This window comes from Orussus abietinus, unplaced genomic scaffold (genome assembly GCF_000612105.2).
Source record: "Orussus abietinus isolate OABI.00-Male unplaced genomic scaffold, Oabi_2.0 scaffold175, whole genome shotgun sequence".
Taxonomy (NCBI): domain Eukaryota; kingdom Metazoa; phylum Arthropoda; class Insecta; order Hymenoptera; family Orussidae; genus Orussus; species Orussus abietinus.
Genome location: NW_019394327.1, coordinates 169,979 through 194,442, shown reverse-complemented (window position 1 = coordinate 194,442; position 24,464 = coordinate 169,979). Strand labels below are relative to the sequence as shown.

The 24,464-nt window shown below is 52.6% G+C and overlaps 1 protein-coding gene across 1 annotated transcript in view; it reads right to left on the bottom strand.

Moving 5' to 3' along the window:
- Positions 1–1,778: 1,778 nt before the first annotated feature.
- Positions 1,779–24,464, bottom strand: part of LOC105703016 — a gene marked incomplete at its 3' end in the record, with an annotated part of 37,082 nt that continues 14,396 nt past the window's right edge. The window contains exons 2-3 of the mRNA XM_012431060.1: positions 2,489–2,723; positions 1,779–2,202 (exon numbers count right to left, since the gene is read on the bottom strand). Of these exons, the coding sequence (XP_012286483.1) occupies positions 1,779–2,202; positions 2,489–2,721 (657 nt within the window). The remainder of the gene's footprint in view (positions 2,203–2,488; positions 2,724–24,464) is intronic.

The window sequence follows — 24,464 nt, the reverse complement described above, 5'->3', positions numbered from 1 at the left end:
TTCGTTGCGCCGCCCTTGGGGGCAAGAAACGGTGAAAGCTAACGTACGAAACCAGAGGGCAGCACAGGATGCGATCGCACGATCCTGCCCGTAAGCAATCTCCCAACTCATCTCTGATATCGCCTTAGCACCGACTGCAGGGAACTGAACGAGTCGGTACTTTCCTATCCCTGGTGATGTACAATTCCTGCCATACCGACAAGAGCCGTTTACCTACAAAAGAAGATTTCCAGGCTAGATCTCGAGAGTAGGTAACGCGTTGGACCTATCATAGGAAACTGAATGAATTTTCCAAGTACCGATGACAAACTCTTGCCGATCCGAATAATCGATATTGAATATTACTCAAAATGGCGAGGTTGTTAATTCCTTGCACTTTTAGAATGAATTGGAATTTGCTGGAAATCTCGAGCGGGCGAAAAAGTGGTCTAGCTAGTCGAGAGCCTGTCTGGCAAAACATGGAATGACTTGGTCATGCACGAGGCTGTCCCCGAGTTTCTTCATTGTAGTTCGAGGTACATTATCCGCCGTTTATCGACCGGGGGGCGGATAAAAAGGCCGAGTAACAGTCACCATTCCCGTATGAGGACTGTACGAGTTGCTCGGGGTTCGAGGCACGAACGACCGGGATAGTCAAAGAGTTCTTGCGGAAAACGAGCCGAGCTCTCGCTTCCCTTCCATTGACTCACCTTTGCATTCTGATACGACTCCGGGGAAAAACTCGGATCATTAAGTACAGATGTGCCCCCCACCGAGGTCGCTTAGAAATAATTTATTCGCAAACCTCTCACTCCTATCGATCGGAGTCCGATGGGAGGAAGTACGAGCGCGCCGACACGCAACGACGGAAAAGTTGAGGGAAAAGAAAAAATGCCCGACAAAAAAGAAAGATGTGGCAATTCTCGTAAATCTCATCCGCGTCGAGCGATGAATCTTCCCACTCGAGAAAAAAATAGAAAAGCCCCTAGGAGGAGAAATAATCGGTATCTGAGCGAACGACCGTTCCGCTTTCACTTGTAGGGTCTGCTCGCGGACGTCCGCGATGAAAGAGGCTCTCGTCGGTAATTCCCAGAAATCGGATTTTTTTTGCCCAGGCATGAAATTCCCAGGGGCTGTGATAATGCTTCCCGGTAGCGCCGGTATTTTTGAAAAATTTTATGGAACAATCGGTGGGGAAAAAACCCGGGGGAATAAAGGGCGTCCCGCGAGTCGCGGCGCGAGAGAGCTTTTTCGCGTTCCATGAACTTTCCACGGGGATCGGAAACTGCGAGCGACAATTATTCCAGTCGCACTAGGTCAGAGCTCCCGACATAGCTCGTAACTTGGCGGCGAATGAGCCGACAAAGCAACTTATACGGCGACTCGAGCTCGTTTATGCCCCGCTCGTACGACGCTCTTTTTCCTCCTGGCCGATTCGTGCCGATCCGCGGAAGAGAGAAGGAAGAGACCGTTATTCTAGCAAACGCGCCAATTTCGTTATTCCCATCGACATAGCTTGTTTCACTCTTTCTGAAAGTACCCGTCGACGTCCTCTAACTAGCACCCACTGATTAGGAAAAAAAAAAAAAATCAAATCCGTCCTCAATGTAACCATCCCATTGCACGATTTTCCAGATTTCCGTCACCTCGAAGAGGTCACTTTTCCAGCGACGAGCAAAATTTGTTTGTTTTTATATTTTGGTCATTTTTATCTCGTCCCATGAAACGAGATTACCGCGCACCTGAGGAGATCGACGTTGATTCGAGGAGTGTTACCCCTCGATCGAAGATGAGCTTACCGCTGAAGTAGTGCTCTGGACCCCGGGGACCTTGGTGGACCCCAGAGCCGCCAAAGCTCCCAGACACCTCCTGGAGCACTCGGGGTCGCTATCCTCGCAGATGGGGCAGCCGACCATGGTGGCGGCGCCTCCTCGTTCCCTCAGGATCTGGTCTCTGCTGGTGTTGGTCGTGTACCCCTGGTCGGAGCTGGCGTTCGAGTTGGGCCTCGAGTCGTCAGAACTATCGAAAGGCTTTACGTTCCTAGGACGATGGATGATGCCCACCGGCTCCCAGATCTCGCTGGTCGAGGAGGCATAGCAGTTGTTCTCCTTGGTCTCCCGACTCCTCTCGTCGACGATCTTTCCACCTCTCGCTACCGTCACCTCCTCTCTCGTCACGATCGACGACTTGACGCTCAACGAGGTCTCCAACCGCACCGGGGCCCTTTGACAAGTGCAACCTTCTTTACAGCGCCGAAGGATCGACGTTTCCAGGACACAGGAAGGTGGTACAGGGATTCTTGGAGCTGGAAGAGGAACGCTTGCTCCGATGTCCTCTTCAGGAATCAAGAGATAACCTGGGTCGCTTGGTCCTTGATTAATCATTTTCAAAGATTCCAGGGAAATGGAAAAAGATCCTGATGGCGAAGAGACCGAAGCAAGCTCGTGGAGGGAGGCTGAGTTCAGGTGAATTTTTAGGCAAAGGGAGAGTGTCGATTTTTCGGCGCTACCTAAGTATCCCTGCCTTGACGAGGAGCTGGTTGAGCAGGTCGCAAGGAGGCACTTGGCCGGTGACCATGGCCTCTCTGATGGCGATCCCGTCGGGTCCCTCCAGGGCGATCGGGACGCCGTTGATCAGGAGGACCTCCTCCTCCCGAACGCAAGATTTCTTCTCGCAATCTACCACCTTTACCCCTGGTCCGAGAATGGACTCCACGGTCGACTGGATCTCGTGGTCGTCCATCCCTGTGGGTTGACAATTCCCGTCTCAGGATTCTCGAGTTTCGTCTCGGTCGCGCCGCAGGCCCTCGTGCGATTCGGTTTACGTTTGCAAATGTTATGTCAGATTTTATGTCACCTCGCCACCTCTCGATAAAATATCCCATATCCCGCTGTAGCCCGATTAATCCCCCCCCCCCCCCAGTGGATTCGTGAATTCGGAACTAGCCTCCTCGAGGACGGCATTTCCTGTCTGCGTCAGGACCCCTGACAAACTTCGCGTCAACTTCTGTTGCAGACGCAGTGGTTATCAAGGGACCACGTCAGCGCGCCGGCTAAGGTTTCAAAACAATTTCCAATCCGAAACCTGGCTCGTTATCGAGACCCCAGGTTGATAGATAAGGAACGAGAGCCGGAAGTGTTCGAGTAAAAAAAATTTCGGTACAATGGCGCGAAGAGGGACCATGGCCTCGAGGGCAGGGGCAAACCACGCAGGGAAATGGTACCTCGAGTTACCCAGAGTAATTAGACCGGGTTAGTTGCACTCGATAATCGAGGATCACCGGACAGAGTAATCGCCGGACTTCCTCCCTTAATTATTCGTCCTAACGATCTTTGCAAAATAAAAAATTTTTCCTAAAGTCGAATGGACGTCTCGAGGAACAATCTAACGCGATAGTGACTCCCTTGATAAGCAGGTCGTGCTTCGGAAAAACGGCCGCACCTGCACCTACCCGAGGCACCTGAACTCCCCGCGGCTATCCTAACCTAAACCGGCAGGTGGCTGCACCTGCACGCAGGCCTGCACCTTGGCACGTTAATACCGGGCTCGCCAGAATGTAGAACTGCGCTTGCACATTCATAATCCATGTGAATTTCGAGCCACCAAATGTTTAATCGCGGTACTGACAAATTATGTACCCAGTAATATAATGAACAACCATCGAAAGGATGATAGTTCCGCAATTCTGGAGAAATGAGCGTCGTGAGATAAGCGTCTCTTTCCCACCCCAGGATATTTTTCAGGTCCCTCCCGGGTATCTATCCACTCGGAGGTCGGGAGGATCCTGTCGTCCACTTCGGACTAGCGTTCCCAGGGCTTTCCGATAATAGAAGAAAAGGACTAGGAGTCCTGTGTATACCCGATAACGGTTCATAACGGGCGTTGAATCGTAAAGACGCCCCCTGCATCGCCGCCCACGAGGAAATATCCTGCTCTGGATGCGCGTGTGGGTAGAGGTCAGCGCCTGAGTCGATCCCAATGCCTTTGCGGCCGCAACGGTACACGCATCCGCCAGATTTCCAACTGGACAGCGATCGCAACGATCTCTTTCAAAATTCCTGATAGCAAGACAGAAGGTCAATTCCAGCTCGTCCGGGCGATTACTTGAGACCCACTCAAATTGCAGCGCAGTTAGAACCAACTTCGACAATGGCGAGTATCCTTTACCCGATTTTTCAGGGGTCTCTTCAGGGCTGGGGGCTGAACCAAGATCTCGACATCCGGTCGCGCTCGCAATTCAGGAGGTGGCTGGTACCTCGTAATTAAATGCACCTCCGTGGCACCGAGTCCGAGTGGTTGCCATCGCAGCGGGCGCTCATTTGTAGCGCTCGATATCTACCTCCACCCCTTAATCCCGGCTCCCAGGGGACTCCGAGGACTTCCAGGACCTCTGGTACCTGCACAGGTGTGCCCAGGTACGGCTAATTCTGACGCTCCCCGGGATCTCGCGGGTCAGAGTGCAGGTTGAGGGGGTACGAGGCGAAGACGCCGGAGACGCCGTTTCCGTCTCGGTGATCTCGACTAACGAGATGCCCGCGATATAAATCTCGACCTCTCTTCCGGGATTTATCCCTGGGCAGACCTGGGGCAACGTGGCCGAGAGCGTCCCGAAGAGGAAGGCGTCGCGAAAGAGGAAAGCGTCGCCGGGAAAATCGAGAATAGCGCCACAGTTGCCCTCGCCTGGTCCTAGGAGGTTATTCCTAGGGTTATTCTCAGGGCGGCGTCGCGACGCCGCGCAAATGTTTGGACTAGATTTGGACCCGGCCTAGGTGCGACGAGGTGCGAGGCAAACGCCGGATAAACTCGTTAGCTGGCGAGTCTACGCCGACGGCGACGCCTACGGGGTCCGAGGCGACGTCGACGTCGACGACCGCGGCTTTTCCGCCGGGATTTTTCGACGCGGTCGCATTGGCTCGAAATTGCTCGGAGGCGAAAAAAGCGAGATTGGCTTGTATAAGTTAAGACCCAACGGCGGTGACCGAGGAGAATTAAAGCGAACGGTTCACCGTCTTGTCGGGTCTAGTGGGCATAAGAAATTTTAATTTCGGGTTATTAATGTGGATTTGCCGGAAGTACGGAACAGCGTGAATTCATGATGAGCTTGCGAGATCTCCCCCATCAGGGGTCGGGAATCGAGCGCCGATGAGAAGCCTCGGGTTCATTAATAACGCTGTCTGCAGGGCATTAATAAAGACGTCTTGTCTACCTCCCGTCGTTTCCTGCCGAAAATAGTCCACGACCACCCGGAAGCTCCTCTATTCTCGGTCGCGACACCCGGTCGGAAGTTAACGCGGAACCTGGAGGAGAACCCACGGAGGAGGCGCGAGAAGAGAGCCCGAGGGAGGGGCTAATTAGATCGAGGAGGTAATTGAGACCGGGCGAGCCGCCCTCGACCCGTGAATTTCCACCCCCTATAAATACACCACCCTGGAGTCCACAGGTGTGATAACAGTCGCGGAACAACACGCGTCGCGACCGATACCGGCAGTGTTTAGTCAGTTGGCGGAAGCGCCGAGTTAGACCTCGGAAACCCCGAAAAAAATCGGCCGGACTAATATTATCGGACCCTGAATTACATCCCGCAGGAAACTACTGAAACGCGCGTTCCTGACATCCTTAATGCGGGGCGAAACCCCCGAGCCAGTAAATTAAAAGTGCACCTTTTTCAAGGGTGCATATCGGACGTGGTTGATATTTTGGCACGTGAGTCGAAGGTACCTAGGGAATGTTTATATTTTCGAAATTCTGAATTTGAAAAAAAAAATAAATAAATATTTTCGGGGTCTTGTGAGGGCCTTAAAGCCGTGATAAGAAGATTCGCGGAGGAGAAAGATCCCAGGTTGAGATCGCGACTCGTGGGAGAACTCAGCCCTCTGCCTCGAGGCAAGACGGCCGACCGCAGGAAGCCGACTCGCCCTTTCGCGTCGAATTAATGTTAACGAGTCGCTAATTGACGCGCACCTGCTCTCGGGGGGAGAGCAGCGTCGATTAAAGGCGAATTAGAGCGTTCCACATTCGCCTCGCCACTTGCGAGACTCGGTGCAGGTGCAGCGAGACTATATCGCCGGGAAAAAGGAAGGTCTCCTGTCGGGCCGAAACGCACCGCCTCCGGACTGGCGATGAACTTTTTCCCGACGATGTGGCAAGTGGTGGTCGCTCGATCGCGAGAAAGCGTCGCCGAAGACCGTCCTGGAGTCGATTGCACAAGGACACGATATCCAGATGGAGCGCTTTTCCAGCCAGCTGGTGAAAATCGACGCTGCGTCAGCCCGAGGCCATGAGCACCCATAACCGGGAACGCTACTTGGACGATTTATCGAGCCAGTCGGTATTAATTGTGGCAAACTGGTCGGCCACTTCGACTAACCGCGAGGTCCGGCATTCATCGAATTTCCCCTGCAGCGAATTCGGTCTCCATATTTTCTAACGCGCTCGGTTCATCCCCGTGCTTATATTTCCCGGGCGATGCGGTTGTTAAATTCCAGGACACGCGGCCTAGGAGCCGTCTAGCACGACCAAAGGAGCGACACCTCGTTACCTCTTCCGGTGGAGGAAAGCCGCTGGAAACGAGTCGGGCTAATTGACGAGCAGCTGCATCTGGCAGGGGAAAAACTCGATCGGCCGTGTTTTCACCGGATCTTCGAGAAGAGCATTTCCCTCGTTAAGGTCAGCTCGAGACGGCGGACTCGGGAAGTGCACTCAATCCACCGAGTCGACTATCTCTACCTGGTGCAATTTTCTCGGGGTGCTCGAAGAAGCGGAGGCAACCGCGAGGTTACTTAAATGCAGGTGCAAGGAAAATCGAAAATCCGGCCATTATTGGAAAAATCCACTTTTCCTCGATACTTTGTCTCGCATATTTCCCTTCTTGGAGGTGTCGAATGGCAGAAAATGAAGTCCCTTGGGGCGGAATAAAAATCTGATGTTTTATCGTGTGAATGATTACAGGGATAATGCTTAGGGTCCAGTCGCGGAGGATTCGGGGGTTTGAGATGTCACGGTTGACGGTTAATTCTGGGGATTATTAAACCGGGAAATTATTTAGTTTAGAGGGAAGGTCCTCGGCGCATCCGGACGGATCCTCGCCTGCATCGACCAGGGGCGGCACTGCAGTAGCAGTTGCGGTGCAACCGCGTCGTCGCAGCCAGAGGGTCCTCGACCGCTGTCGCCGGTCACGAGTCGGTGACTGCCAGGGAAATTCATTTCCTTTCTTTAACGAAGGCAAAGCGTGCCCAACGGTCGCTCGGAAACCTCGTGTTTTCTATTTCGGGACGGCTCTCTCCCTCCTCTCCCTCGGTCGTTCCATCTCGATCGAAATTCGGAGGCCGTCGTCCTCCCACCGAAATCTCTCGGCGAATAAATCTGCCCGACGTCGTCCGCATCGAAATGTTGACGGAGCTCGCCGACCCAAAACTCACGCAAGCTCGACCCGCGAGGAGTGGAAAGCTCCGCTCGCGAATCCGCAAGCGGATCCGCCGGTGGATGCGCGAATTAATGCGCAAACCAGACCCGACGCGAGTTTCCGACGACCGCCTCGTTAACATTACAAATCCCTCCGTGTTTTTTTACAAAAGCTAACTTGGCTCCCCCTTGGAAATTCCAGCTTTCGGAAAACCAAGCCGACGGTCCAACGCTCGTCGAGATCCCTCCCCGTCCGTCCCTGAAATTGTCCAGGATTTACCCCCGAGGGAATACGAAATTGGGCGTTATTTAATATTCGGATAATTCGGAGGAGGTGTAAGATTTTACGACCAACCGAGAGGGATGTCAGATTTCCTGGGAAATCCTGGAAGTAACTCTTAGGGAAAGAACTGCCTAAGTCTAGCGGGCACTTCCAACGGGGCAGAAAAAGGACGAATTGGCCAAGTCCTTTCGTTATCGGCGAGTTTTTCGGTTCGCCCCTATGTCTCCCTCTCTTCTATCGTTCCCTCGTTATCCCGTACCCTGGCGAACTGTCGGAAGGATCCTTCGAATAATCGGATTGGCCGGAGAAACAAATGGCCGCTCCTGCAGCTGGCTTCCACGCGATCCTATCTGCTCGCTGTCGCATTGAATTGCAAGGGGTGGGTACAGTCGGCGGGAAGAATACCCCGAAACTGCCCTTTTTTTACCGACCTCGTCTGGAAGAACTCATAGTCGATAAGTCGCTCCACCCCTCGCAGCGAGCCTGCATCTAAACATCTACAAGCATCCCTTCGCTATAGAAAATTCGGAATGGTCATTTTTAGACCCGGTATTTTTTAATTTCAGGGATTAAGTAATTTGTAGGAACACATAGACGTTGCACTTTTTCCCGTTGTCCCAATTGGGAGGATTCGTCGCCCAACAGACTTTGAAGGGTATGCAAACATCGCGCGAACATGGCCGACCACCCCTGAGTAATCTCCTGCGCGGGTTGCGCTCCCCCATTGGACAATCCTTATTTCCGAGGGCAATATGTGCGCAAATGTACGTGACGGACGGGACCGGAGAATCGATATTCTCGAAGCGACCCCTCGACATTCTGTACTACCCCAATGAATCGTTGGGAGCGACCGCGTCTGCTGGAGGGCCGATCAGGGGTGGTTTCGGCTCCGCACTAAAGGACGAGCCAATTGCAAAGGGTGCACAGGAGGTCCTGCCGGGTGCATCCCTGCTTCCAAGGGTTGGTTCACGTCCCGAATGATGCATTATGCCCGAAGTCAAACGTTCCCTCGATTTATGGGCAATTTCCCGAATTCTTTGGGGGCACGACGCAACGATCTCCCGCCACGTCCAGGAAATTTCAGTCACGAGATGCACCGCGGGTCGACGACCCGCTGCACCGTGAGAATTTTCTGAGGGGATGCGCGAGATGCAGAAGCCTCGAAATGAACGATCAACGGGCCAAAAAGAGAAGCCGGAGGAAATAAAGGAGATGCCAGTCACGGGCCCACGGAGGATCTTCTCTGACGGCGAATTTATCCCGGGGATATTTGCATGCGGAATGACCGCGTGATGCATGTGCAACTGCACGTGTGCTCCACGAGTACACCCCTGGGGCAGAGAGAGATTAGAACCCCCGGGACGGTCCCGGGACGACCGACCATTTTTTCCCATTTCTTTCCTTCTGAAACCACCCCTAATAATTGATATAAAATTCCGGTAATTCACCCGGTGGATATTCATCAAAAATAACAATCCGGCATTATTTCCCCGGAGAAAGCCTGCGGTCTGCGGCCGTGATGCGAAATAATTATTACCGGCCTGCCGACTAAGTCGACTCGCTCGACCTAAACAACTTTCGAACTTTTATCCGGCAGCTTTCTCCGCCGACTTCCGGCAAAGGCTAACTAGGAGCCCGGCGAGGATATTCGGAAAAAAAGGATGGTGCCTCGAGGCCCAAGTACCGCGGAGAAATGCGCCAAAGTGGCCGACCAATTTGTTTGCCCATTACTGCCGAGGTCGATGGTATTAACAGGAAGTCCCATCATGGCCGAAGTAACCAAGCGAATTCAGCCGAATCGAATCGAGCACCCGACATAATTTCCCAACGCCCGCGCGGGACAAATTCCATCGTAACTTCGTCATTAATCAGATTCCTATTTATTTAGCGCACCACGGCCGACTCCACTTATGGAATACCGCGCGCGCGGAAATGAGCGAATATCCCGCGTAATTTCTCACGTACGCGGTGCACGAGCGGCGACATACGCGCGCAAACTCCCATTACGGTGTAACGTTAACACATGTCGTTCTCCGGAGCACTTCATTATGTACATTGTTGTGTGTTCTCACAATGAACATTTCAGGGATATCGGAATACCGAATTCGGCGCGACTTTTGCGGGCGAAAAATTGGCGAATCGGGCCGATTAAAAATTGGAAATAATTTTCCTAACTCCATGAAATATGTATTAAAGCCCTTTTACGGTGTGAAGTTAACACATGTTCGCCCCCGAGCACTTTTGCGGACAAAATTGGAAAATTGGGCCGATTAAAAAATAGGGAATATCCTTTTTATAACACCTGACGCCACCGGCGCGACGAATCCGAGACTTTCGACCGAGGCGAGGATCGACTGCGAATCGAAATCGAGTTCATCGGTTCGGCGATCCTCGGGCGGAAACGGGCCCGGCTTCACGCTCGGCGGAACAGATCGCATCGTTGGAAATTGCGTCGACCTCGTCGCCAAAGCGAGACCACGTAGCGAATTTCATTAGGGCCGAGCGAAACGTAGTCTCCTCGAGGCGACGAACCCGAAGAACCGAGACGGGCTAATAAAGTTGCGAAATTTCGAGGGATCGTTTCGACACTTCCATAGGTGCCTAAAGGTGCTAAGAGGTCCTGCAAGGCCTTTTAAACTCCCCTGGAATTAAATTCGCGGACGTGGTCGCGTGACTCCTGACCACTTCAATTGTTGGGTAACTCGGAGCGACCTCTTCGCCGTTAGGAGTCGCGTGGGCCGAACCAGGAAGAGACCTCATTTCCAGCGAGTGGAAACCGTGGCAAGGCGTTAAATACGCGAGAAAGAGCGAGAGGGAGCCCCGTTTCGAGAAACACGAGAGCATTAATATCGCAGGAGACGCGTGGGCGTGCCTAATAACGTCTACATCGAGCGACGCATTCGCACGCCCGTGTGGCGCCTCCACGAGTCGGGGAAAAAATCGGTTAAGGTCGCGATCAGTAGGTTAAGGCTCCCCGCATGAAGAGGCACAAAGGCGACAGCGATGGCGAAGTTGTAAAATTTCAATAACGTCGAATTCGCGAGAAATTAACAACCCCGAAAATGGCCGCCCCTGGATTATGCATCTGGTACACAACTTAATGTAGAAATCGGTACGAAGGAAGGTCCGAGTAGATGATCAGAGGTGCAACGAGGTGCATCCCGACTTTATATCACCCCTGAGGTAGCAACCTGTAACGGGGAATCGAAGAAAGAGAGCAAAGGAGCCCTGCACGCCAGGTTCCGCAAGAGGCCTTGGCGAGCGCGCACTTTATAATGGAATAGGTTTTATCTTCGAGGAGAGCAATATTTCTTGTCATAAAACAGGGCCGACCTTGTTTACGCGGGGAAGAAAAAAAAAAAGAAAAATATCCCGGCGAGGACTGACGATAACTTTCCGGTTAACGACGGCCCGACGTAAACGGCGTTCTGGGGTCATTTCGATGGTCTTGAGGGGAGCATGGGGATAACTCTAAATTCGGAGCAGGTCTAAATCTCGGGTTTAAGGGCCGTGGAAACTTCATTTAATGGGACCACCGAGAACGTCGATGCACCTCGTGCAATGTCTCTTTCATCGCGGAGATCGGAACGGGCGTGAGAAAACGGACCGGCGCCTCCTTTCCTCATCTCGAGGTCCTTTCCTCCGCGGATGAAGATGCATGCATCTCGCGATACACTTCTTCCACGATCGGAGATTGTCTCATGGCCCGTGCTGCATCCGTGACGTAATTTACGCGCGGCACCATTGCCTCGCGAGCCCCTTCACCGGCGTGAGAAACGCATCTTGTGGCGCTGCATCCGCGAGTCACGGCTCCAGCGTGCACCTCCGTACTTGACCCCGACATTCGCGTGCGCGGTGCACGCTGCACGCTGCACGTTGCACATCGCCCCCGCAGCGACCGACAAGAACTGGCAGATATACGGCCGACAATTGATTCACCGACACTTCGCGCTTAATCACGCCGATTCTTCGTGCCAGGGCGAGGAGCATCGCGAAGAAGGTGAAACCCCTCGAGCACGGGCGGATGCACTCCTAGGCGCATCGAAAATGTACTTATCGATCTCGATTTTAGGATAAAAATTGAAAATAATCTGAGCATTCCTTGCACCGTTTCAAGGACCTCGAAATGTATATTAAATATGAGAATTCTAGTGGGAAGGTTTAGGGAAAATCAAGGTAACCGGCACCTTAGTCACGAGGAGTGCAACAGAGTGCAACAGAGTGCAGGCGGGTGCACCTCCCCGCTCGAATTCGCACGCAGAGGAGGATCCGCGTGGAAACCCGCGAGGCGTGAGATTAATTATAGCATCTCGTCTAAGTTGCCGCCCGAGTCGAGCGTCCCGACGCGGCGCGTCCAAGATGGCCGCGGCCATCCTGTTGGTCGCGGCCGACTCGTGTTCCAGTTTCTCGTCGCGGCGGCGCTTGACGGACGCGTCCGCCGCAAATAGGTTAGGCGGAAAGGCCGCGGCGTCGGGACGCCGCGAATCTCCCGCGAACGTCGTCCCGGACCGCGTGGCCGGGGCGGCGCCGCGACGTCGAGACTGCGCGGATATAGAAGCCGGGGCTGACCTTCGTGGCATCGTTCCACTTGCGTTACGACCATAACCTCGGTCAGCCGAGCGTCGCGACGCCGACTCTCCCGACGACGCGTCCAACGACTTTTTCGCCGCGGAGACGCAAAGACGCTCGCAGCGAAAGTAATTCCCGTCGACGCGACGTCATTCGAATAATCGACGGAATCGGTGATTGAAATTTAACAAAATCAAGAATTAGGCTAAGTACTCGTACTTACACCGAAAAAAAAAAATTCACGGAACCAAAAAAATATATATCTTTAACGCAAAGAATAATCATTTCGCTCAAATAAGTTGTCAGAATTCCGAAGAAACGTCGCATCCAATTTATTTGATTTTAATTCAGTGGAATAATTGATAAAATACTTCATTGGTACTATTCAATAAAATATTGTTCTGCTTTAATTGGCATTTTTTTTTTTTCGGCATAGGTAATTGGGTGTTATTGAGTGTAATCAAAGTTTCTGCAGATTTCCGAAGATTCCCGAGGTCTCCTCATCATTTTTCCCGCCCCACGAAGGACGCACCTCCGACGAGGTAATTTGGCAGACGCGTCCCCACCCAGGGCGTCGTTTCCTCTCGTCGACGACTCGGAAACCCAGCGTCGCGACGCCCACCGTCACGAAATACGTGCCGCGCTTCTTATGCATTCCGGATCGGCGCTCGCGATGCCGGCACGATTCTCGGAAACGATTTGCAAGAACGGAGAAAGAGAGGTCGGGTTGCGTAACACGCTCGACGCCGGTTACCCGCGCTTAATCGGCGGCATTTCTGCGGTGACCGCAGGTCCGTTTATGCCGCGCCAGCCGTCCGTAGAAAGGACGCGAAATGGACGAAATCCTTTTTACCGTTCGTCTTATCCAGCCATCGGGGAACTGGCCTAGAAAAGCCTTGGAACTTGTCCCGGAGTCTCGACATAAGTCCACTTCATCCCCACCATCGGATAAAAAATATGAAAAATGATTTCAATTTGCTCCGCATTATTTTAAATTATCTAGATTCATTTAACCAGTGCAATCGACGCGACACGACTCGCAAGGCTTTCGAGGGAACCTTTAGGAGTACCTTCTGAGAAAATAAAAAAAAAAAAACATCGCGGAACCATCCGAAGGAAGGACGTAACGACGTCGCGACCGTACTTGGGCATCCCCTGGGCCGCCACGTAAGCGTCATTAGATGTCGCAAGATCGCCGTATATATATATATTATATATTATATATATTTATATGCACGGGACTCGCGATGGCCAGAACCCGGGAAAAGATCGATGCCTCGCCGATGGTTCTCCGCGGGTTAGTTCCTCCGAACTATAAATCGTTATGCCCAAGCTCGCTAGCGTCGGGAATAAAAAGCAGTCGCACGTAGGAAGTCCTCCCAGGAAGGAGCCGACCGCGATGTCCTCCCCGGTGGTTCATGAATAATTGACCGAGCGCATAAATAAATAATCCGGCGAGCTATCCGATCCTCCGAGCTCGTCGACAAAACCGCGACGAATTTTCTCGGATTTTCGAGAATATTGCGGAGCGAAGAGGACGCCTCCGTGGCTGGCCGATAAGAGATCGCTGCGCGCCGTTCTCTTCCGATTTAAATGGCGCTCCTCCTTCGTGATGAATGCCCTACGCCGTCGGCGGTGCTTACAAAGTATCGAAACACGTCACTGTGAATTACGTACTTACATCGCCGGGGGGGGGTACGAGTTCTAGTTACGCGCTATTGAAATACGCCACGTGAGATGGCATCGATAGTTAATCATCCCTAATTTGACCCAGGGCGGACAGGAGACGATCGGCCAGGCTATACATCATCTCCTGGCATCTTCGACCACGAGCTCGGCCAATGTACGAGCGAATAGGGACAAAGAATCTCGGTGATCAGAAAATGGCCGAGTGCCAGGAAGGCCGGAGAATCGGCGAAGAACTGCCGCAAGTCCTCGGCCTTGTCTGGGAATTTTCCCTCGAGCTCCCGGAGGGAAAGACCGTTCCTCCAACTCTAACACCGAAAGCGAAGTGGTCGTTCCCCTCCGCGTGTTTCGCAGACGTCCCCGAAATCGGCGCACCGACCCCGATGGGGTCGAAGCTCGACCTCGGCTTCTGGAATTCGAAAATTACCCCGACCCAATTTCCCTGAGTCGTTTGGACCACTTCCAGAGAAAAGGTCGGAGGTTTCCCCGGAGGTGCGACGACAATCTCGATGCCGTTTATGCCGGGCAAATGTCGGTCGATCGCGATCGATCACTTCCTACGCCTACCTCCGGAGGCGGTACTCCCGTTGCTTCGATCGGCGATACGTGGATCGGAAAAAGACCCGTTCCCCTAAAAAAAAGGTACTTAGAAAATATCACCAGAGGTCGAGGAACGACGAATTCGGTAGATCGAGGTAACTCAACCTGGATAGAGATACAATCGTCAACCCTGAACCTCGAAAACGATTTCCCCGGCGAAGTCGATCATCCCACCTCCGCTTCCGGAACTCAATTCGTTGTCGGCAACTTCCCCAAACGGTGGGTTCCGCCCCCTCTCGAGACCGGATTTAGGATTTAGTTGGGCGTCGGTCTCCACGGGAGGAAAACCGAGTTCGCGGAATTGCCCCCGCAATTCCGCGAGCACGTCGAACGCATTTGACGCGACGCGGTGGACCGCGACCGCAGGCGAGACGGGTGCCGCATGCGGAGAGCGATTTTGCGGCCCACCGCGTGCACTTCGCCATCGTCTCTCGACGTTGACGATAAAGAGGGAACTTTTCGACGGATCCAGCTTAACGAAGCTACGAAATCGATCAAGGGATCAGTCTTGATCCCCGATTGAAGATCTCAGCGAAGTCGCGACTCGCCTTGGAAATCGAGCAGAGTCGGCGAAGACGCCGGGAAGGATTTGCCTGGAAATCCGCGAGATGAATGCCGACACTTTCGAAGGCTCCATTGAAGGAACCGGGTCAGGTTCCCGGAGGAACGGAGGTAGAGGAGTCGCCTCGAAATCGATGGACTAGGGGAGCGCATTTAGGAGGCGAAGTCCGCCGAAGAGATGCCTCCGAGGCCGCGCTATCAGCGGCTCTCCTTGCACAATGAGAATCTGGACCAGTGGGTCAGTCGGCGTTAATCGAGCACCAAGCTATGCCGATGTATCCCAGAATGCGGCCCAATCTGCCCCAAGGAGACGGTTCTTTGAAAAAAAAAAAAAGAAAAGAAAAAAGGATATAGAAAAAAAAGTGAAAAAGGAGAAGACGCATCTCCAGCTCCAAAGCCTGACCCTCGCGCCTAGGTCAACTCCTGACATTACCCCGTCATTAGGAAGAGCTTGCTATACGTAGAGTCGAAACAACTCCCGAGACCTAAACCAACATCTCTGGAGCCGGGGAGCGTATTATCAGCTCGCTGGACCAGCTCGGCATGCCTTGGACTCTTTCAACGAAGTCTTCGCGTCTTTCATCCCCGACCGGGCCTTAAACGTCGGCGCCGTCTTAAAGGCCTTGAGAGAACGCGTCGCTTTTTCAACGGGGCTCCGTTTAAGAGGACCACTCGCATCCGTTAACCTCGGTCGTTTGCGCCGAGCCTCGAGATGCGCATAAATCCCTGGTATCAGCCGCATCGCTCGGATGCGTATATGGTGTAACGACGACGATGCGTAGAGATGACGCACGGTCGACGATGACGGATGCGAGCACAAGGCGTGGTTCGATCGATCGAAATCGAGTATTGCGAGTGGCCAAAGAACCGTGGCGACTCCTCCTTCGCGATCTCGCGTAACGGCGTCGCGAGGCCGAGGGTTGCGGCCTCGTTCGAGGTCCCTCAAGACCTCGGCCCTGCAGGCTGCTGGTAAACTGGCCAATTTCGCGGGTGACATAAGTGCAATCACGCCGATTAAACCAACTCGCGTCTCGAGAACTTGCGAAATTGCCCGGCTAGTTGCGAGACCGCAAGATTTCGAGGCGGCGCTGCATCTGGGACGCAGCATCCGAGGTGCATCCGTGAAGTATCCTTGGGGTGTCCGTGGCCTAGGGATGAATGCTCTGGAGGAAATGAGGTAACTTCGAGGGGGTCTTTTATTCGGTCCCATTTTTTCTTTGTGCTACTGCATCGAAACGTCGAGCGGGGTTGTTAAAGGTAATTCCAACGGAGGTGTTCGCCGGCCCGAAGAGGAAGACCGGGGGCCCAATTTGACGGTGGGGCAATCACGGTGATTAAATTAATTCGCCAGGCTGACTTGCAGACCTGTCTTATGGCGCTTCGAGCCGAGCTAATTACGCGATTGCATCGCCTCACGTCGGGATGCACCTCGGTGCATCGTGCCCTCGGCGGCCCCCGAGGAAGGCCGGGGAATCGCGCGTACTGTGCGAATTAATTTACCAAGTGGGAAAAAAAAAGGGGGGAATCGGCGGTGTTTAGTGGGTCTTTATGGCGATTTAATGACAAACGCGTACATGTAATGGTTTATTTCAATTAAAATATTAAAAGGCTCTCGAGTGGGTCGTTCACTGGCAGAGCGATATGCATTAAACAAGTGATGGTCGAAGTTGGAGGGCTCTCAAGAGCGAAGTTTAATCGAATGTCGGGCAACGAGTGAGTTCATTATTCGAAATTCCGAAAACCTTTGGTATGGCGCCCCTGGGTGCAACCAAAATCGATGGAGCTTCCGATTCGGTAAGCTTCGGAAAATCGAAAAGCGGAACGGCAAGGAGAGAGAGATCCGGGGAAGGGGGGAGGAAGGAGAAAGCAATTTGGCAAATTGTTACGCTATTACCGGGATTGAATCCTCGACTTGGCCTACAAGCCGCGGCAGGAGTAACCAAGACGCGATAGAGAGAAGAAGAGGGCGAACGCGAGTAACGAACGGTGGAGCGGGAAATTTGACGAAGTGCAGATTCAATCTCTTGCAGATTCAATCTCGGCCGGATCCCGGGAAAAATAATCCTCCCGGTGGATTATTTAATTAATTAACGCGGACTTAGGAACCTGGGCCGACTAACCAATCCAAGGAAATATTTTCAGAGCTCGAGCGAGCCAACCAAAATTCTCTCCTGTTCCCCTCGGAATTTTTAACTGGAATATATCTTGATAAGCTACGAGAAGAAAAAAAATAGAAAATCAAAACTCACGGAGCAGCCATCGTTAACGTTGCTCCACGGCCGAGGGAACTTCGTCATCGCTCGAAGGAAGCCACCACTAATTCCATTACAACTGTTTCCCGTCCTTAGTCGAGGCTTCCTCCGGGACGCCGACGAGTAGGAGGAGATCCGCCAAGGCGAGCGAGACAATAAAGTTTCCCGTTTCCGCGGGACTTCCTTTGCCGAGGAAAGAAATCGCCCCGTTCCGAGGATTTCCATCCGAGGCGGCAAATCGTTCCCTTTCGGATACCGCGAAATCGTCTCTCTTTTCTCCAGACCCTAAAAAAGGTCCAGCGAGGGGACGGCCCCGTCCCTCTATTGCGGTAAATAATTCAATATATCCCAATATATAATTCAATATTATTTCTTTTAAAGACCAGATTCGATATATCGCTATGCACCGATGCACCCCAAAGTGGCGCGGCGTTATTTTGCGAAGCAGCTCCCGGTCGGGGTCCAGGAGCGGTGTTTACAAAAGAGCAATGAAAACTCGGGCACATTGCTCGATACACCCGATACGGCCTATCAGCTATGAGTCGCGATTTACGACACGTGACTCATGGCCCATAAAACGAGTGGCATGACGCGATCGCGTTTCGAACGGCGACGGAAGAGACGCTCCGGTTCATCGCACGATACCGCCCACCGGACGACTTGGCGCGTCTTTCGCGTCCCATAAGTTTCCCATCTAATGGCCCAAGCTGGGAGGGTTCCTGGGATTCCGAGGGTTCCGGGGGTTTTAGAAGGCCATGTGAAAGGGTGGAGGTTGCGACGTCTCGACCCCTTTCAACCCCTTCGTCGTCGACGGATGCGTTCCGAGGAGTCGCTTCGGGGAAGGGTCGCGACCCTCTCCCCGCGTGGAGCGTTCCGATGCGAGAGGGTCGAAACGAAGTTTAAAACCCCTCCGCGGGGCCCGAGCGCGTTTTAACCCATTGAAATAATAAGGGGGCACTCCGGGATTCCATTATTCCGTCCCGATCGAGGCCTTGCGTCGCGCAGCCGGGAGGTATAGGAGTTAAGAGCAGATGGATTCCGCCTGGTTTTGTTGCGAGGGGAAAGGCACAAACGGGGGTTGATTTCGTTTTCCTGTTTCAGCTCTAAATAAAAATAACCCCCCCATCCGGCCGATCGAACCCCGTGTCTTCGACTCGGAATCTCCCTGGCGGTGCTGGGAATTCGATTTGCCGGCATGGAACTTCCGCTTCGGTAAAGCCAGCCCGTAACTTCCGACCGAATCGCAGATTTGCGAGGAAGCTGAGCAACAGGTCGGAGCGATCGAAAAATGAGGATTATCGCCACTCTCTCCATTTTGTTCGGTCTCTCGGTCGGTCCACTTTCCGCGTTCAGGGTTTTTTTGGTCATTCGACATTTTTTCAAATTCTTATACCTTTTTCATGTATCTGAAATTTATCTCTAGTTTTCTGAAGTTTTTTTCACATTTTCTTAGACGAAGTCGAAGGTTGTGGAGGGGCGGCTCTGCGGAATCTGGTGCACGGGAACGCGGCGCATTAATTGCGAGGGCCCGAGAGGTCCTCGGGAGTACACCTCTCCGCACCGTCGCCCACTCCGGAATTAAGTGTCTCCCCAGAAGAAGACGCTCTTCCTCTTCCCTCTACTTCCCTCTCGAGACGGAGGAAAGATGCTTTCCCGTGTGCCGTCGCGAGACGGAAATTGGATTTCCGGGAACTTTCGGTACGCTACTTGCCCCGCGTTCACCGGCCCCTTCCGCGGCCAAAAACGCGGCCATTTCCACTACCCTCGCGGACGGAATGCGGAATCATCGCGGTCGGAACGACGATAGAGATCCGCGAGTAGAATCGCACGAAAAAAAAAAAGAAAAAAGAAAATCCCCCTCAACGTCCCTCCACTCCCACGAGGCAACTCTTCGCCGATTTCCAACCCTCCGAATTCGGAGTGCACTTCCCGCGAATTCCGAAACCAGAACTGACGTTTCAGAAGTCACTAAAAATACCCGAAACTCCAAAAACATAGTCACCAAATGCAACAAGACCTTAACCCCCATTTTTATTACGAAAACAAAAAATAAATAAATAAAAAATGTGCCTCTAAAAATATGAAAATCCCCTTATCGGGGCGAAGCACGATGCTGGGTGGAGCTCGATATCTTATCGGAATTAATTGCGAGCGTATCAATTTTTTTCTACGAACTTATCAATTTTTTTTCCGGGCGGATTTTTTAATCGTCAGGCACGTAAATCGTACGCAGTGGGTCCGCCCCGATGGCCGCATCCGGATCGAGTCGTCAGCTTCTCGAAATAACGACGGAGGGTCGTTAATTAATTAGCGAATCCGCCATTGGGGTTTTTAGAGTGCCGAAACTCGGAATCTCTATGTGAATGCGGAGCCCTTGAAAAGCGATCCCCGTAAAGAGCGATCATCGCTCCGACACTTCCCATACGGAAGCGTAAAAACGGCCGCCACGTGTTGGCGGCCTGTGGCTTTTTTTCCATCCCTTTGGCAGACCCCTTTCTCCGTCTCTCCGTCTCTCCGCCGTTTCTCCGCGGACCCTCTCCGTCGAGATTCGGTCGCTTCTCCCGCTCGCACGCGTGTGCACGCGTCGGCCCGCACACGTCCACGTACGCGTCTAACTCGTGCCACGCGTTTCAATTTTTTTTTTTATTTGCGGCTGCCACGCCTGGAATAATCCGTCAGCGATCGGTTCTCTTTCTGTCCGCGTTAACGACCCTGCCGCTGTAACTGCGCGGACAGGTTAACGCGTGCGTTTCCGCCGAAGCGTTTTAGATACCTGTCGATTAGAGAGTCCCGACGTACCGACGCGTGGTTAAATTTAATATCCCCGAATTGAAACATTGAAAGTCAATTTTATAAACGGGAAATAAAGCGTCCGAAATTATCCATGAGTAGGTTGAAAACGTAAAAGAAAGAAAAAAAAAATAAATAAATAATGGGGAAAAATTGTGAAATACTTCATCCGCTCCCGAAGTGTCTGTCGGGAAATTGAGGAAATTCAGAATCCCTTGCCAAACCAACGAGCGAAAAATCCACCGGGGAGGATCTTTCTCGGAATATCCATGTATCATCTCAGGATCTCTGGAATTTTTACGATGCTTCTTTTTTTCCCTCGATCTCACACATGGTCCCCCATGTATCGCCCTCTGAGCAAACAGACCAGGAGAGGCGTTAGAAGGGGCCGACTAACCCCATTTTTCCCGGCGAGTATTTCCAAGATAAGACACTATCGCGGCGCGCCATTAAAGTCGGTTCTCCCATTCATGATAATCCCGGGTGAAAAGAAGAAGGGACCGCATCCATTTACCGCGGCGTTTCGGCCGCACGTAAAGACCAGGAGAATCGCTAGCGGCCAAACTAACGGCGGCTTTTCCGCGTCGATTAGGAAAAAGTTATAGATCGATGCATCGCGACCGGAAACCACGGGCGAGACTATAAATAACGACCCCGGACCCGTTGGAATCGCCGAGAGGAAAACGCGACGTTCGCTTCTCTCTCTGCCTCCCGTGGACCCCTATCCTCTCACTCCCTCCCTCTCGCAGCGGCTCGAGGCAATTCAGAAATTTGGGAAGCGCTCCGTCGAGGCAGCGATGAACGACGAACTGGATCCACCTATCGATTATACGTATACGTATGCATACATGTACATGTATATGTACACGTCACACGATACATCGCCGGTCTTTCGAGCAATAAATAACGCAAGGCATTTACATCGACGATGGAAACTCGGAGCGAGCCGATGGGCCCGGCGCGTCGTTTGTCACAAACGAATCGGATCGCTTTTTCTACCCGGTATCGATTTCACCGGCGACATGTTCGAAGTATCGATTGACAAGATACGAGCGTTCCGCAGGCGGTTTCCTAGGGTGCCCTGAATTTCCGGGCAGCGTCGCCCCTCTCAAGCCCCTCTATACGACGTCGAGGGCTGTCGGGTTAATTTCTGCGAATTTTATTCCTTGTAGAATTTCTACTCGAGGCGAGGTGACTACTCCGAGTTAAAAACCGTCACAATGTCGGCCGGTGGAAAAGGGATTAAGGAAAATTAATAGAGATTTCATGCCCGGAGCCGAGCCGGGAAAAGCGGCTCAAGAGACTCGAAAACCGTCCCGGGAGGGAAGGAGGGAGAGCGTTGTCATTTGTCGGATTAAAACGGGTTAGGGGACGGTACGAGGCAACCCTTCCGGCCCTTCCGCTTCCGCCATTCCGGCGCAGCTAGAATCTGCGAGAATACCCGAGGAAAATCCTTCCTGCGCGGCTCCCGGATTTATCGTCCGGACCGAGAAAGGCATTTTGATTCCGCCCCGGTCGGAAATAAAATCCGCGGTCACTCGAGAATCCCACGGGAATTATTTCCGCGAGCGAGACACCGTGATTCCGCGGACTAAATCCCGTACCGGAGAAAAAAATAAATAAACGGACAAATAGACAAAAAAAATTACGGACCCCTCAGCCCCGTTTTCATCGATCCACCAAATGTTCCATCTTCTGGTGCCAGGAAAACGCGTTGCACGGAATTATGTAGATATCGAAAAACCGCGGACGAGTATCTAAACCGAAACGCACGCGGCTCCATTGGCGGCTTTGCGTAACATTTTGCATATTTGTCCTGTTACGCGGACGTAATTTCGAGCGGATGGTAAACAGGAAGAACGGTACCGCGATATTCTCGCATTTTTTTTTCTTTTTTTTTTTTGGTTTCCGCGACCGAATAAACGTCCGGATTTATCGCTCGCGGCGTAAAACGTCATTTTGCGCGGGCGAGAAAATGTGGCGGGGCGTTACAAAGGACCGGGCGAAATGAAATTTTGAAAAATCCATCCCTGGACAAAGTTACTCGTACCGAGAGTGAAGTTCGCAGTGATAAGAGAGATTAGGGATGGATCGAAATTCATGAGAATCGGGAGAAGAAGAGGTCAAGAGCTGGTCGGCCAACCCTCGACTCGGGATACACCTCGAGACATCCATCTTCCATCCACCGATTTCATGCATTATGCAGGGGGGAGGGAGGAGGAGGAGGAGGAGGTGATACGCGATTACGAGATGGCCGCGTCGGGGTGAACGTTTACCACCGATGCGTTTGATGGATGAATCCGCGCCCCGCCATGGGGATGACACTTTATCCACTCTATCATTCGCCATCACCGTCGCCATTCATCGGGGATGTTGGATATTCACCCTGAATTAGAGGGAGGGAGGATATACGAATATATAATATATTCTAGAGAAATGGCCCCGAGTGGACGCGGGGTGTCCCTAATGAACTACCCCTGATAAGGTCGCCTCTATTCGGGCTATCCTCGACGGCGACAATTTTTCCAATATTTTCCTTTTCACGCGTAACATTTTTGCCCGGAGAGTAAAATAAGCGAGGAGAGGTGGGGAGAAAATCAAGTGCCGGGAATTCTGTAACGAAAGCCGTCCGAGAAATCGTGCGTAACGATATCGGAAGAGAAATCCAATATCCTGGCCATCCCCGAGTACGTCATCCGAAAATCCCCGTGTACAGAGGGGGCGGGAAAATGGCCGGAAGGGAGGGAGGGAGGCACGCGCGTAAACGATAGAGTGACCCTCGAATTTCGATATTCGATACTTCGCCACTTAGCCCGGCGATCGAGGTCGATTTCGTACGTCGAACCGCCATTTAAGACTTACCTTGAAGGAATGCGCGAAGCGTCACGAGCTCGCCCGGGGTTTCGCAAAAACTGAATCCGAGTTTATTAGAAGTATTTATTTGGGGATGTAAACGGTGAAAGAGCTCGGGACGTTGACACGAAATGAATGCGATTTTTTAAACTGGGAGTGATAACTGCCTGCACCCTTCTCACTCCCCGCCTGGCTATCGATTTCCCTCCCGCGACCTCCCCCTTTCCCGCGGGACTTTTGCGTCGAGCTTTCCCGGGAAACGTTTTGCCGGATTTCCGCACTCGGCTTAGCTACGCATAACCGTGCGACGCTTTGCAAACATCCACGGTCCTTGTCCACCCCGGAGAGGATTTTGTCCGGCACACAATTGAAACCATGCCCCAACTGGTTCCGGACTGGTTCGATCCAACAGTGGCTGTCGCTGTCCCGGAGAAAGGACGCGCGAAAAAAAGTCGACAACAATGGGGGTGAAAAAAGAGACTAGACATTTGACAAAAAAAATTATATATATCGGATATTTATTTGTGAGGGGTGTTTAGAGATTGATCGTAGAGGATAGACGAGGGAAAAGCGTTCGAAAACTCGGAAGCCCTCGTCGAGGATTGCAATCAGCGGTTCCTGGGCCGATTCCACCCCAAAGATCGATCGCGCCGATGAGTCATCCCGCGAGGGAATCCAGCCCTAAACAGAAGGGTGAGTGGACTCGTCCAAAAAGGAGCTTCTCTATCTCCCCGGGTCCAAGCATGCAGCCACCCCTCGGAGTCCGCGTTATGACTTGGCAAGGAGGTCTTAACAGCCCCCGGGGCGTTTCCACCGCAACGAAACACTTAAACCCCCGGCGACGAGTCCTGCGAGACGTTTCTTCGGATATCCATCGAAACGTCTCGGCCGGAGGACCCGGACCCAACGCGGCGGCGAAATCCCCCCCGGGGACGTCCCCTCATTTCCCTGGGAACACCCCAGTTGGGAGGAAAGTGCTGCAAGGAGTAACGCAATCCGCAAACAAAACCACCCCCGGTCTCTTCCTCAATCTTTCCCCGAGCGTAGAAAAACCCTTCTAAGTTCCCCCAACTCGGAGCAAAAGACATCCTAACCTCGAAAAGGAGTACCCCGATCCTTTCCCCAAAGGGTGGCGAGCGCAAAGGAAGATTCAACCTCTCGAATTCCCGATAATATCGTGATATCGAGTGAAGCATGAAACGCGACTTTAATTGGAGAAGGACGTCTGGATTTTCCGAGCCACCCTGACGCGGAAGATCGAGACTCCCTCTTCGGGTTCCTCCTCTAGGAAAATATCGGCCAGGGGGTGCAGCTTCGCAAAATGGCGCAACCAGCGTCTTCAACGAATAATGGCTTTGTGCAGGGTTCACAATGCAGCGTCCCGGTGCCCCAACCCCAGTTTTCTCCCTTTGTCTCCCTCTCTCTCTCCGTTTCTCTCTTCGTTCCTCATCGAGATCCCGTTTCTCTCCCTCGCCCGCCCTCTCTCTTTA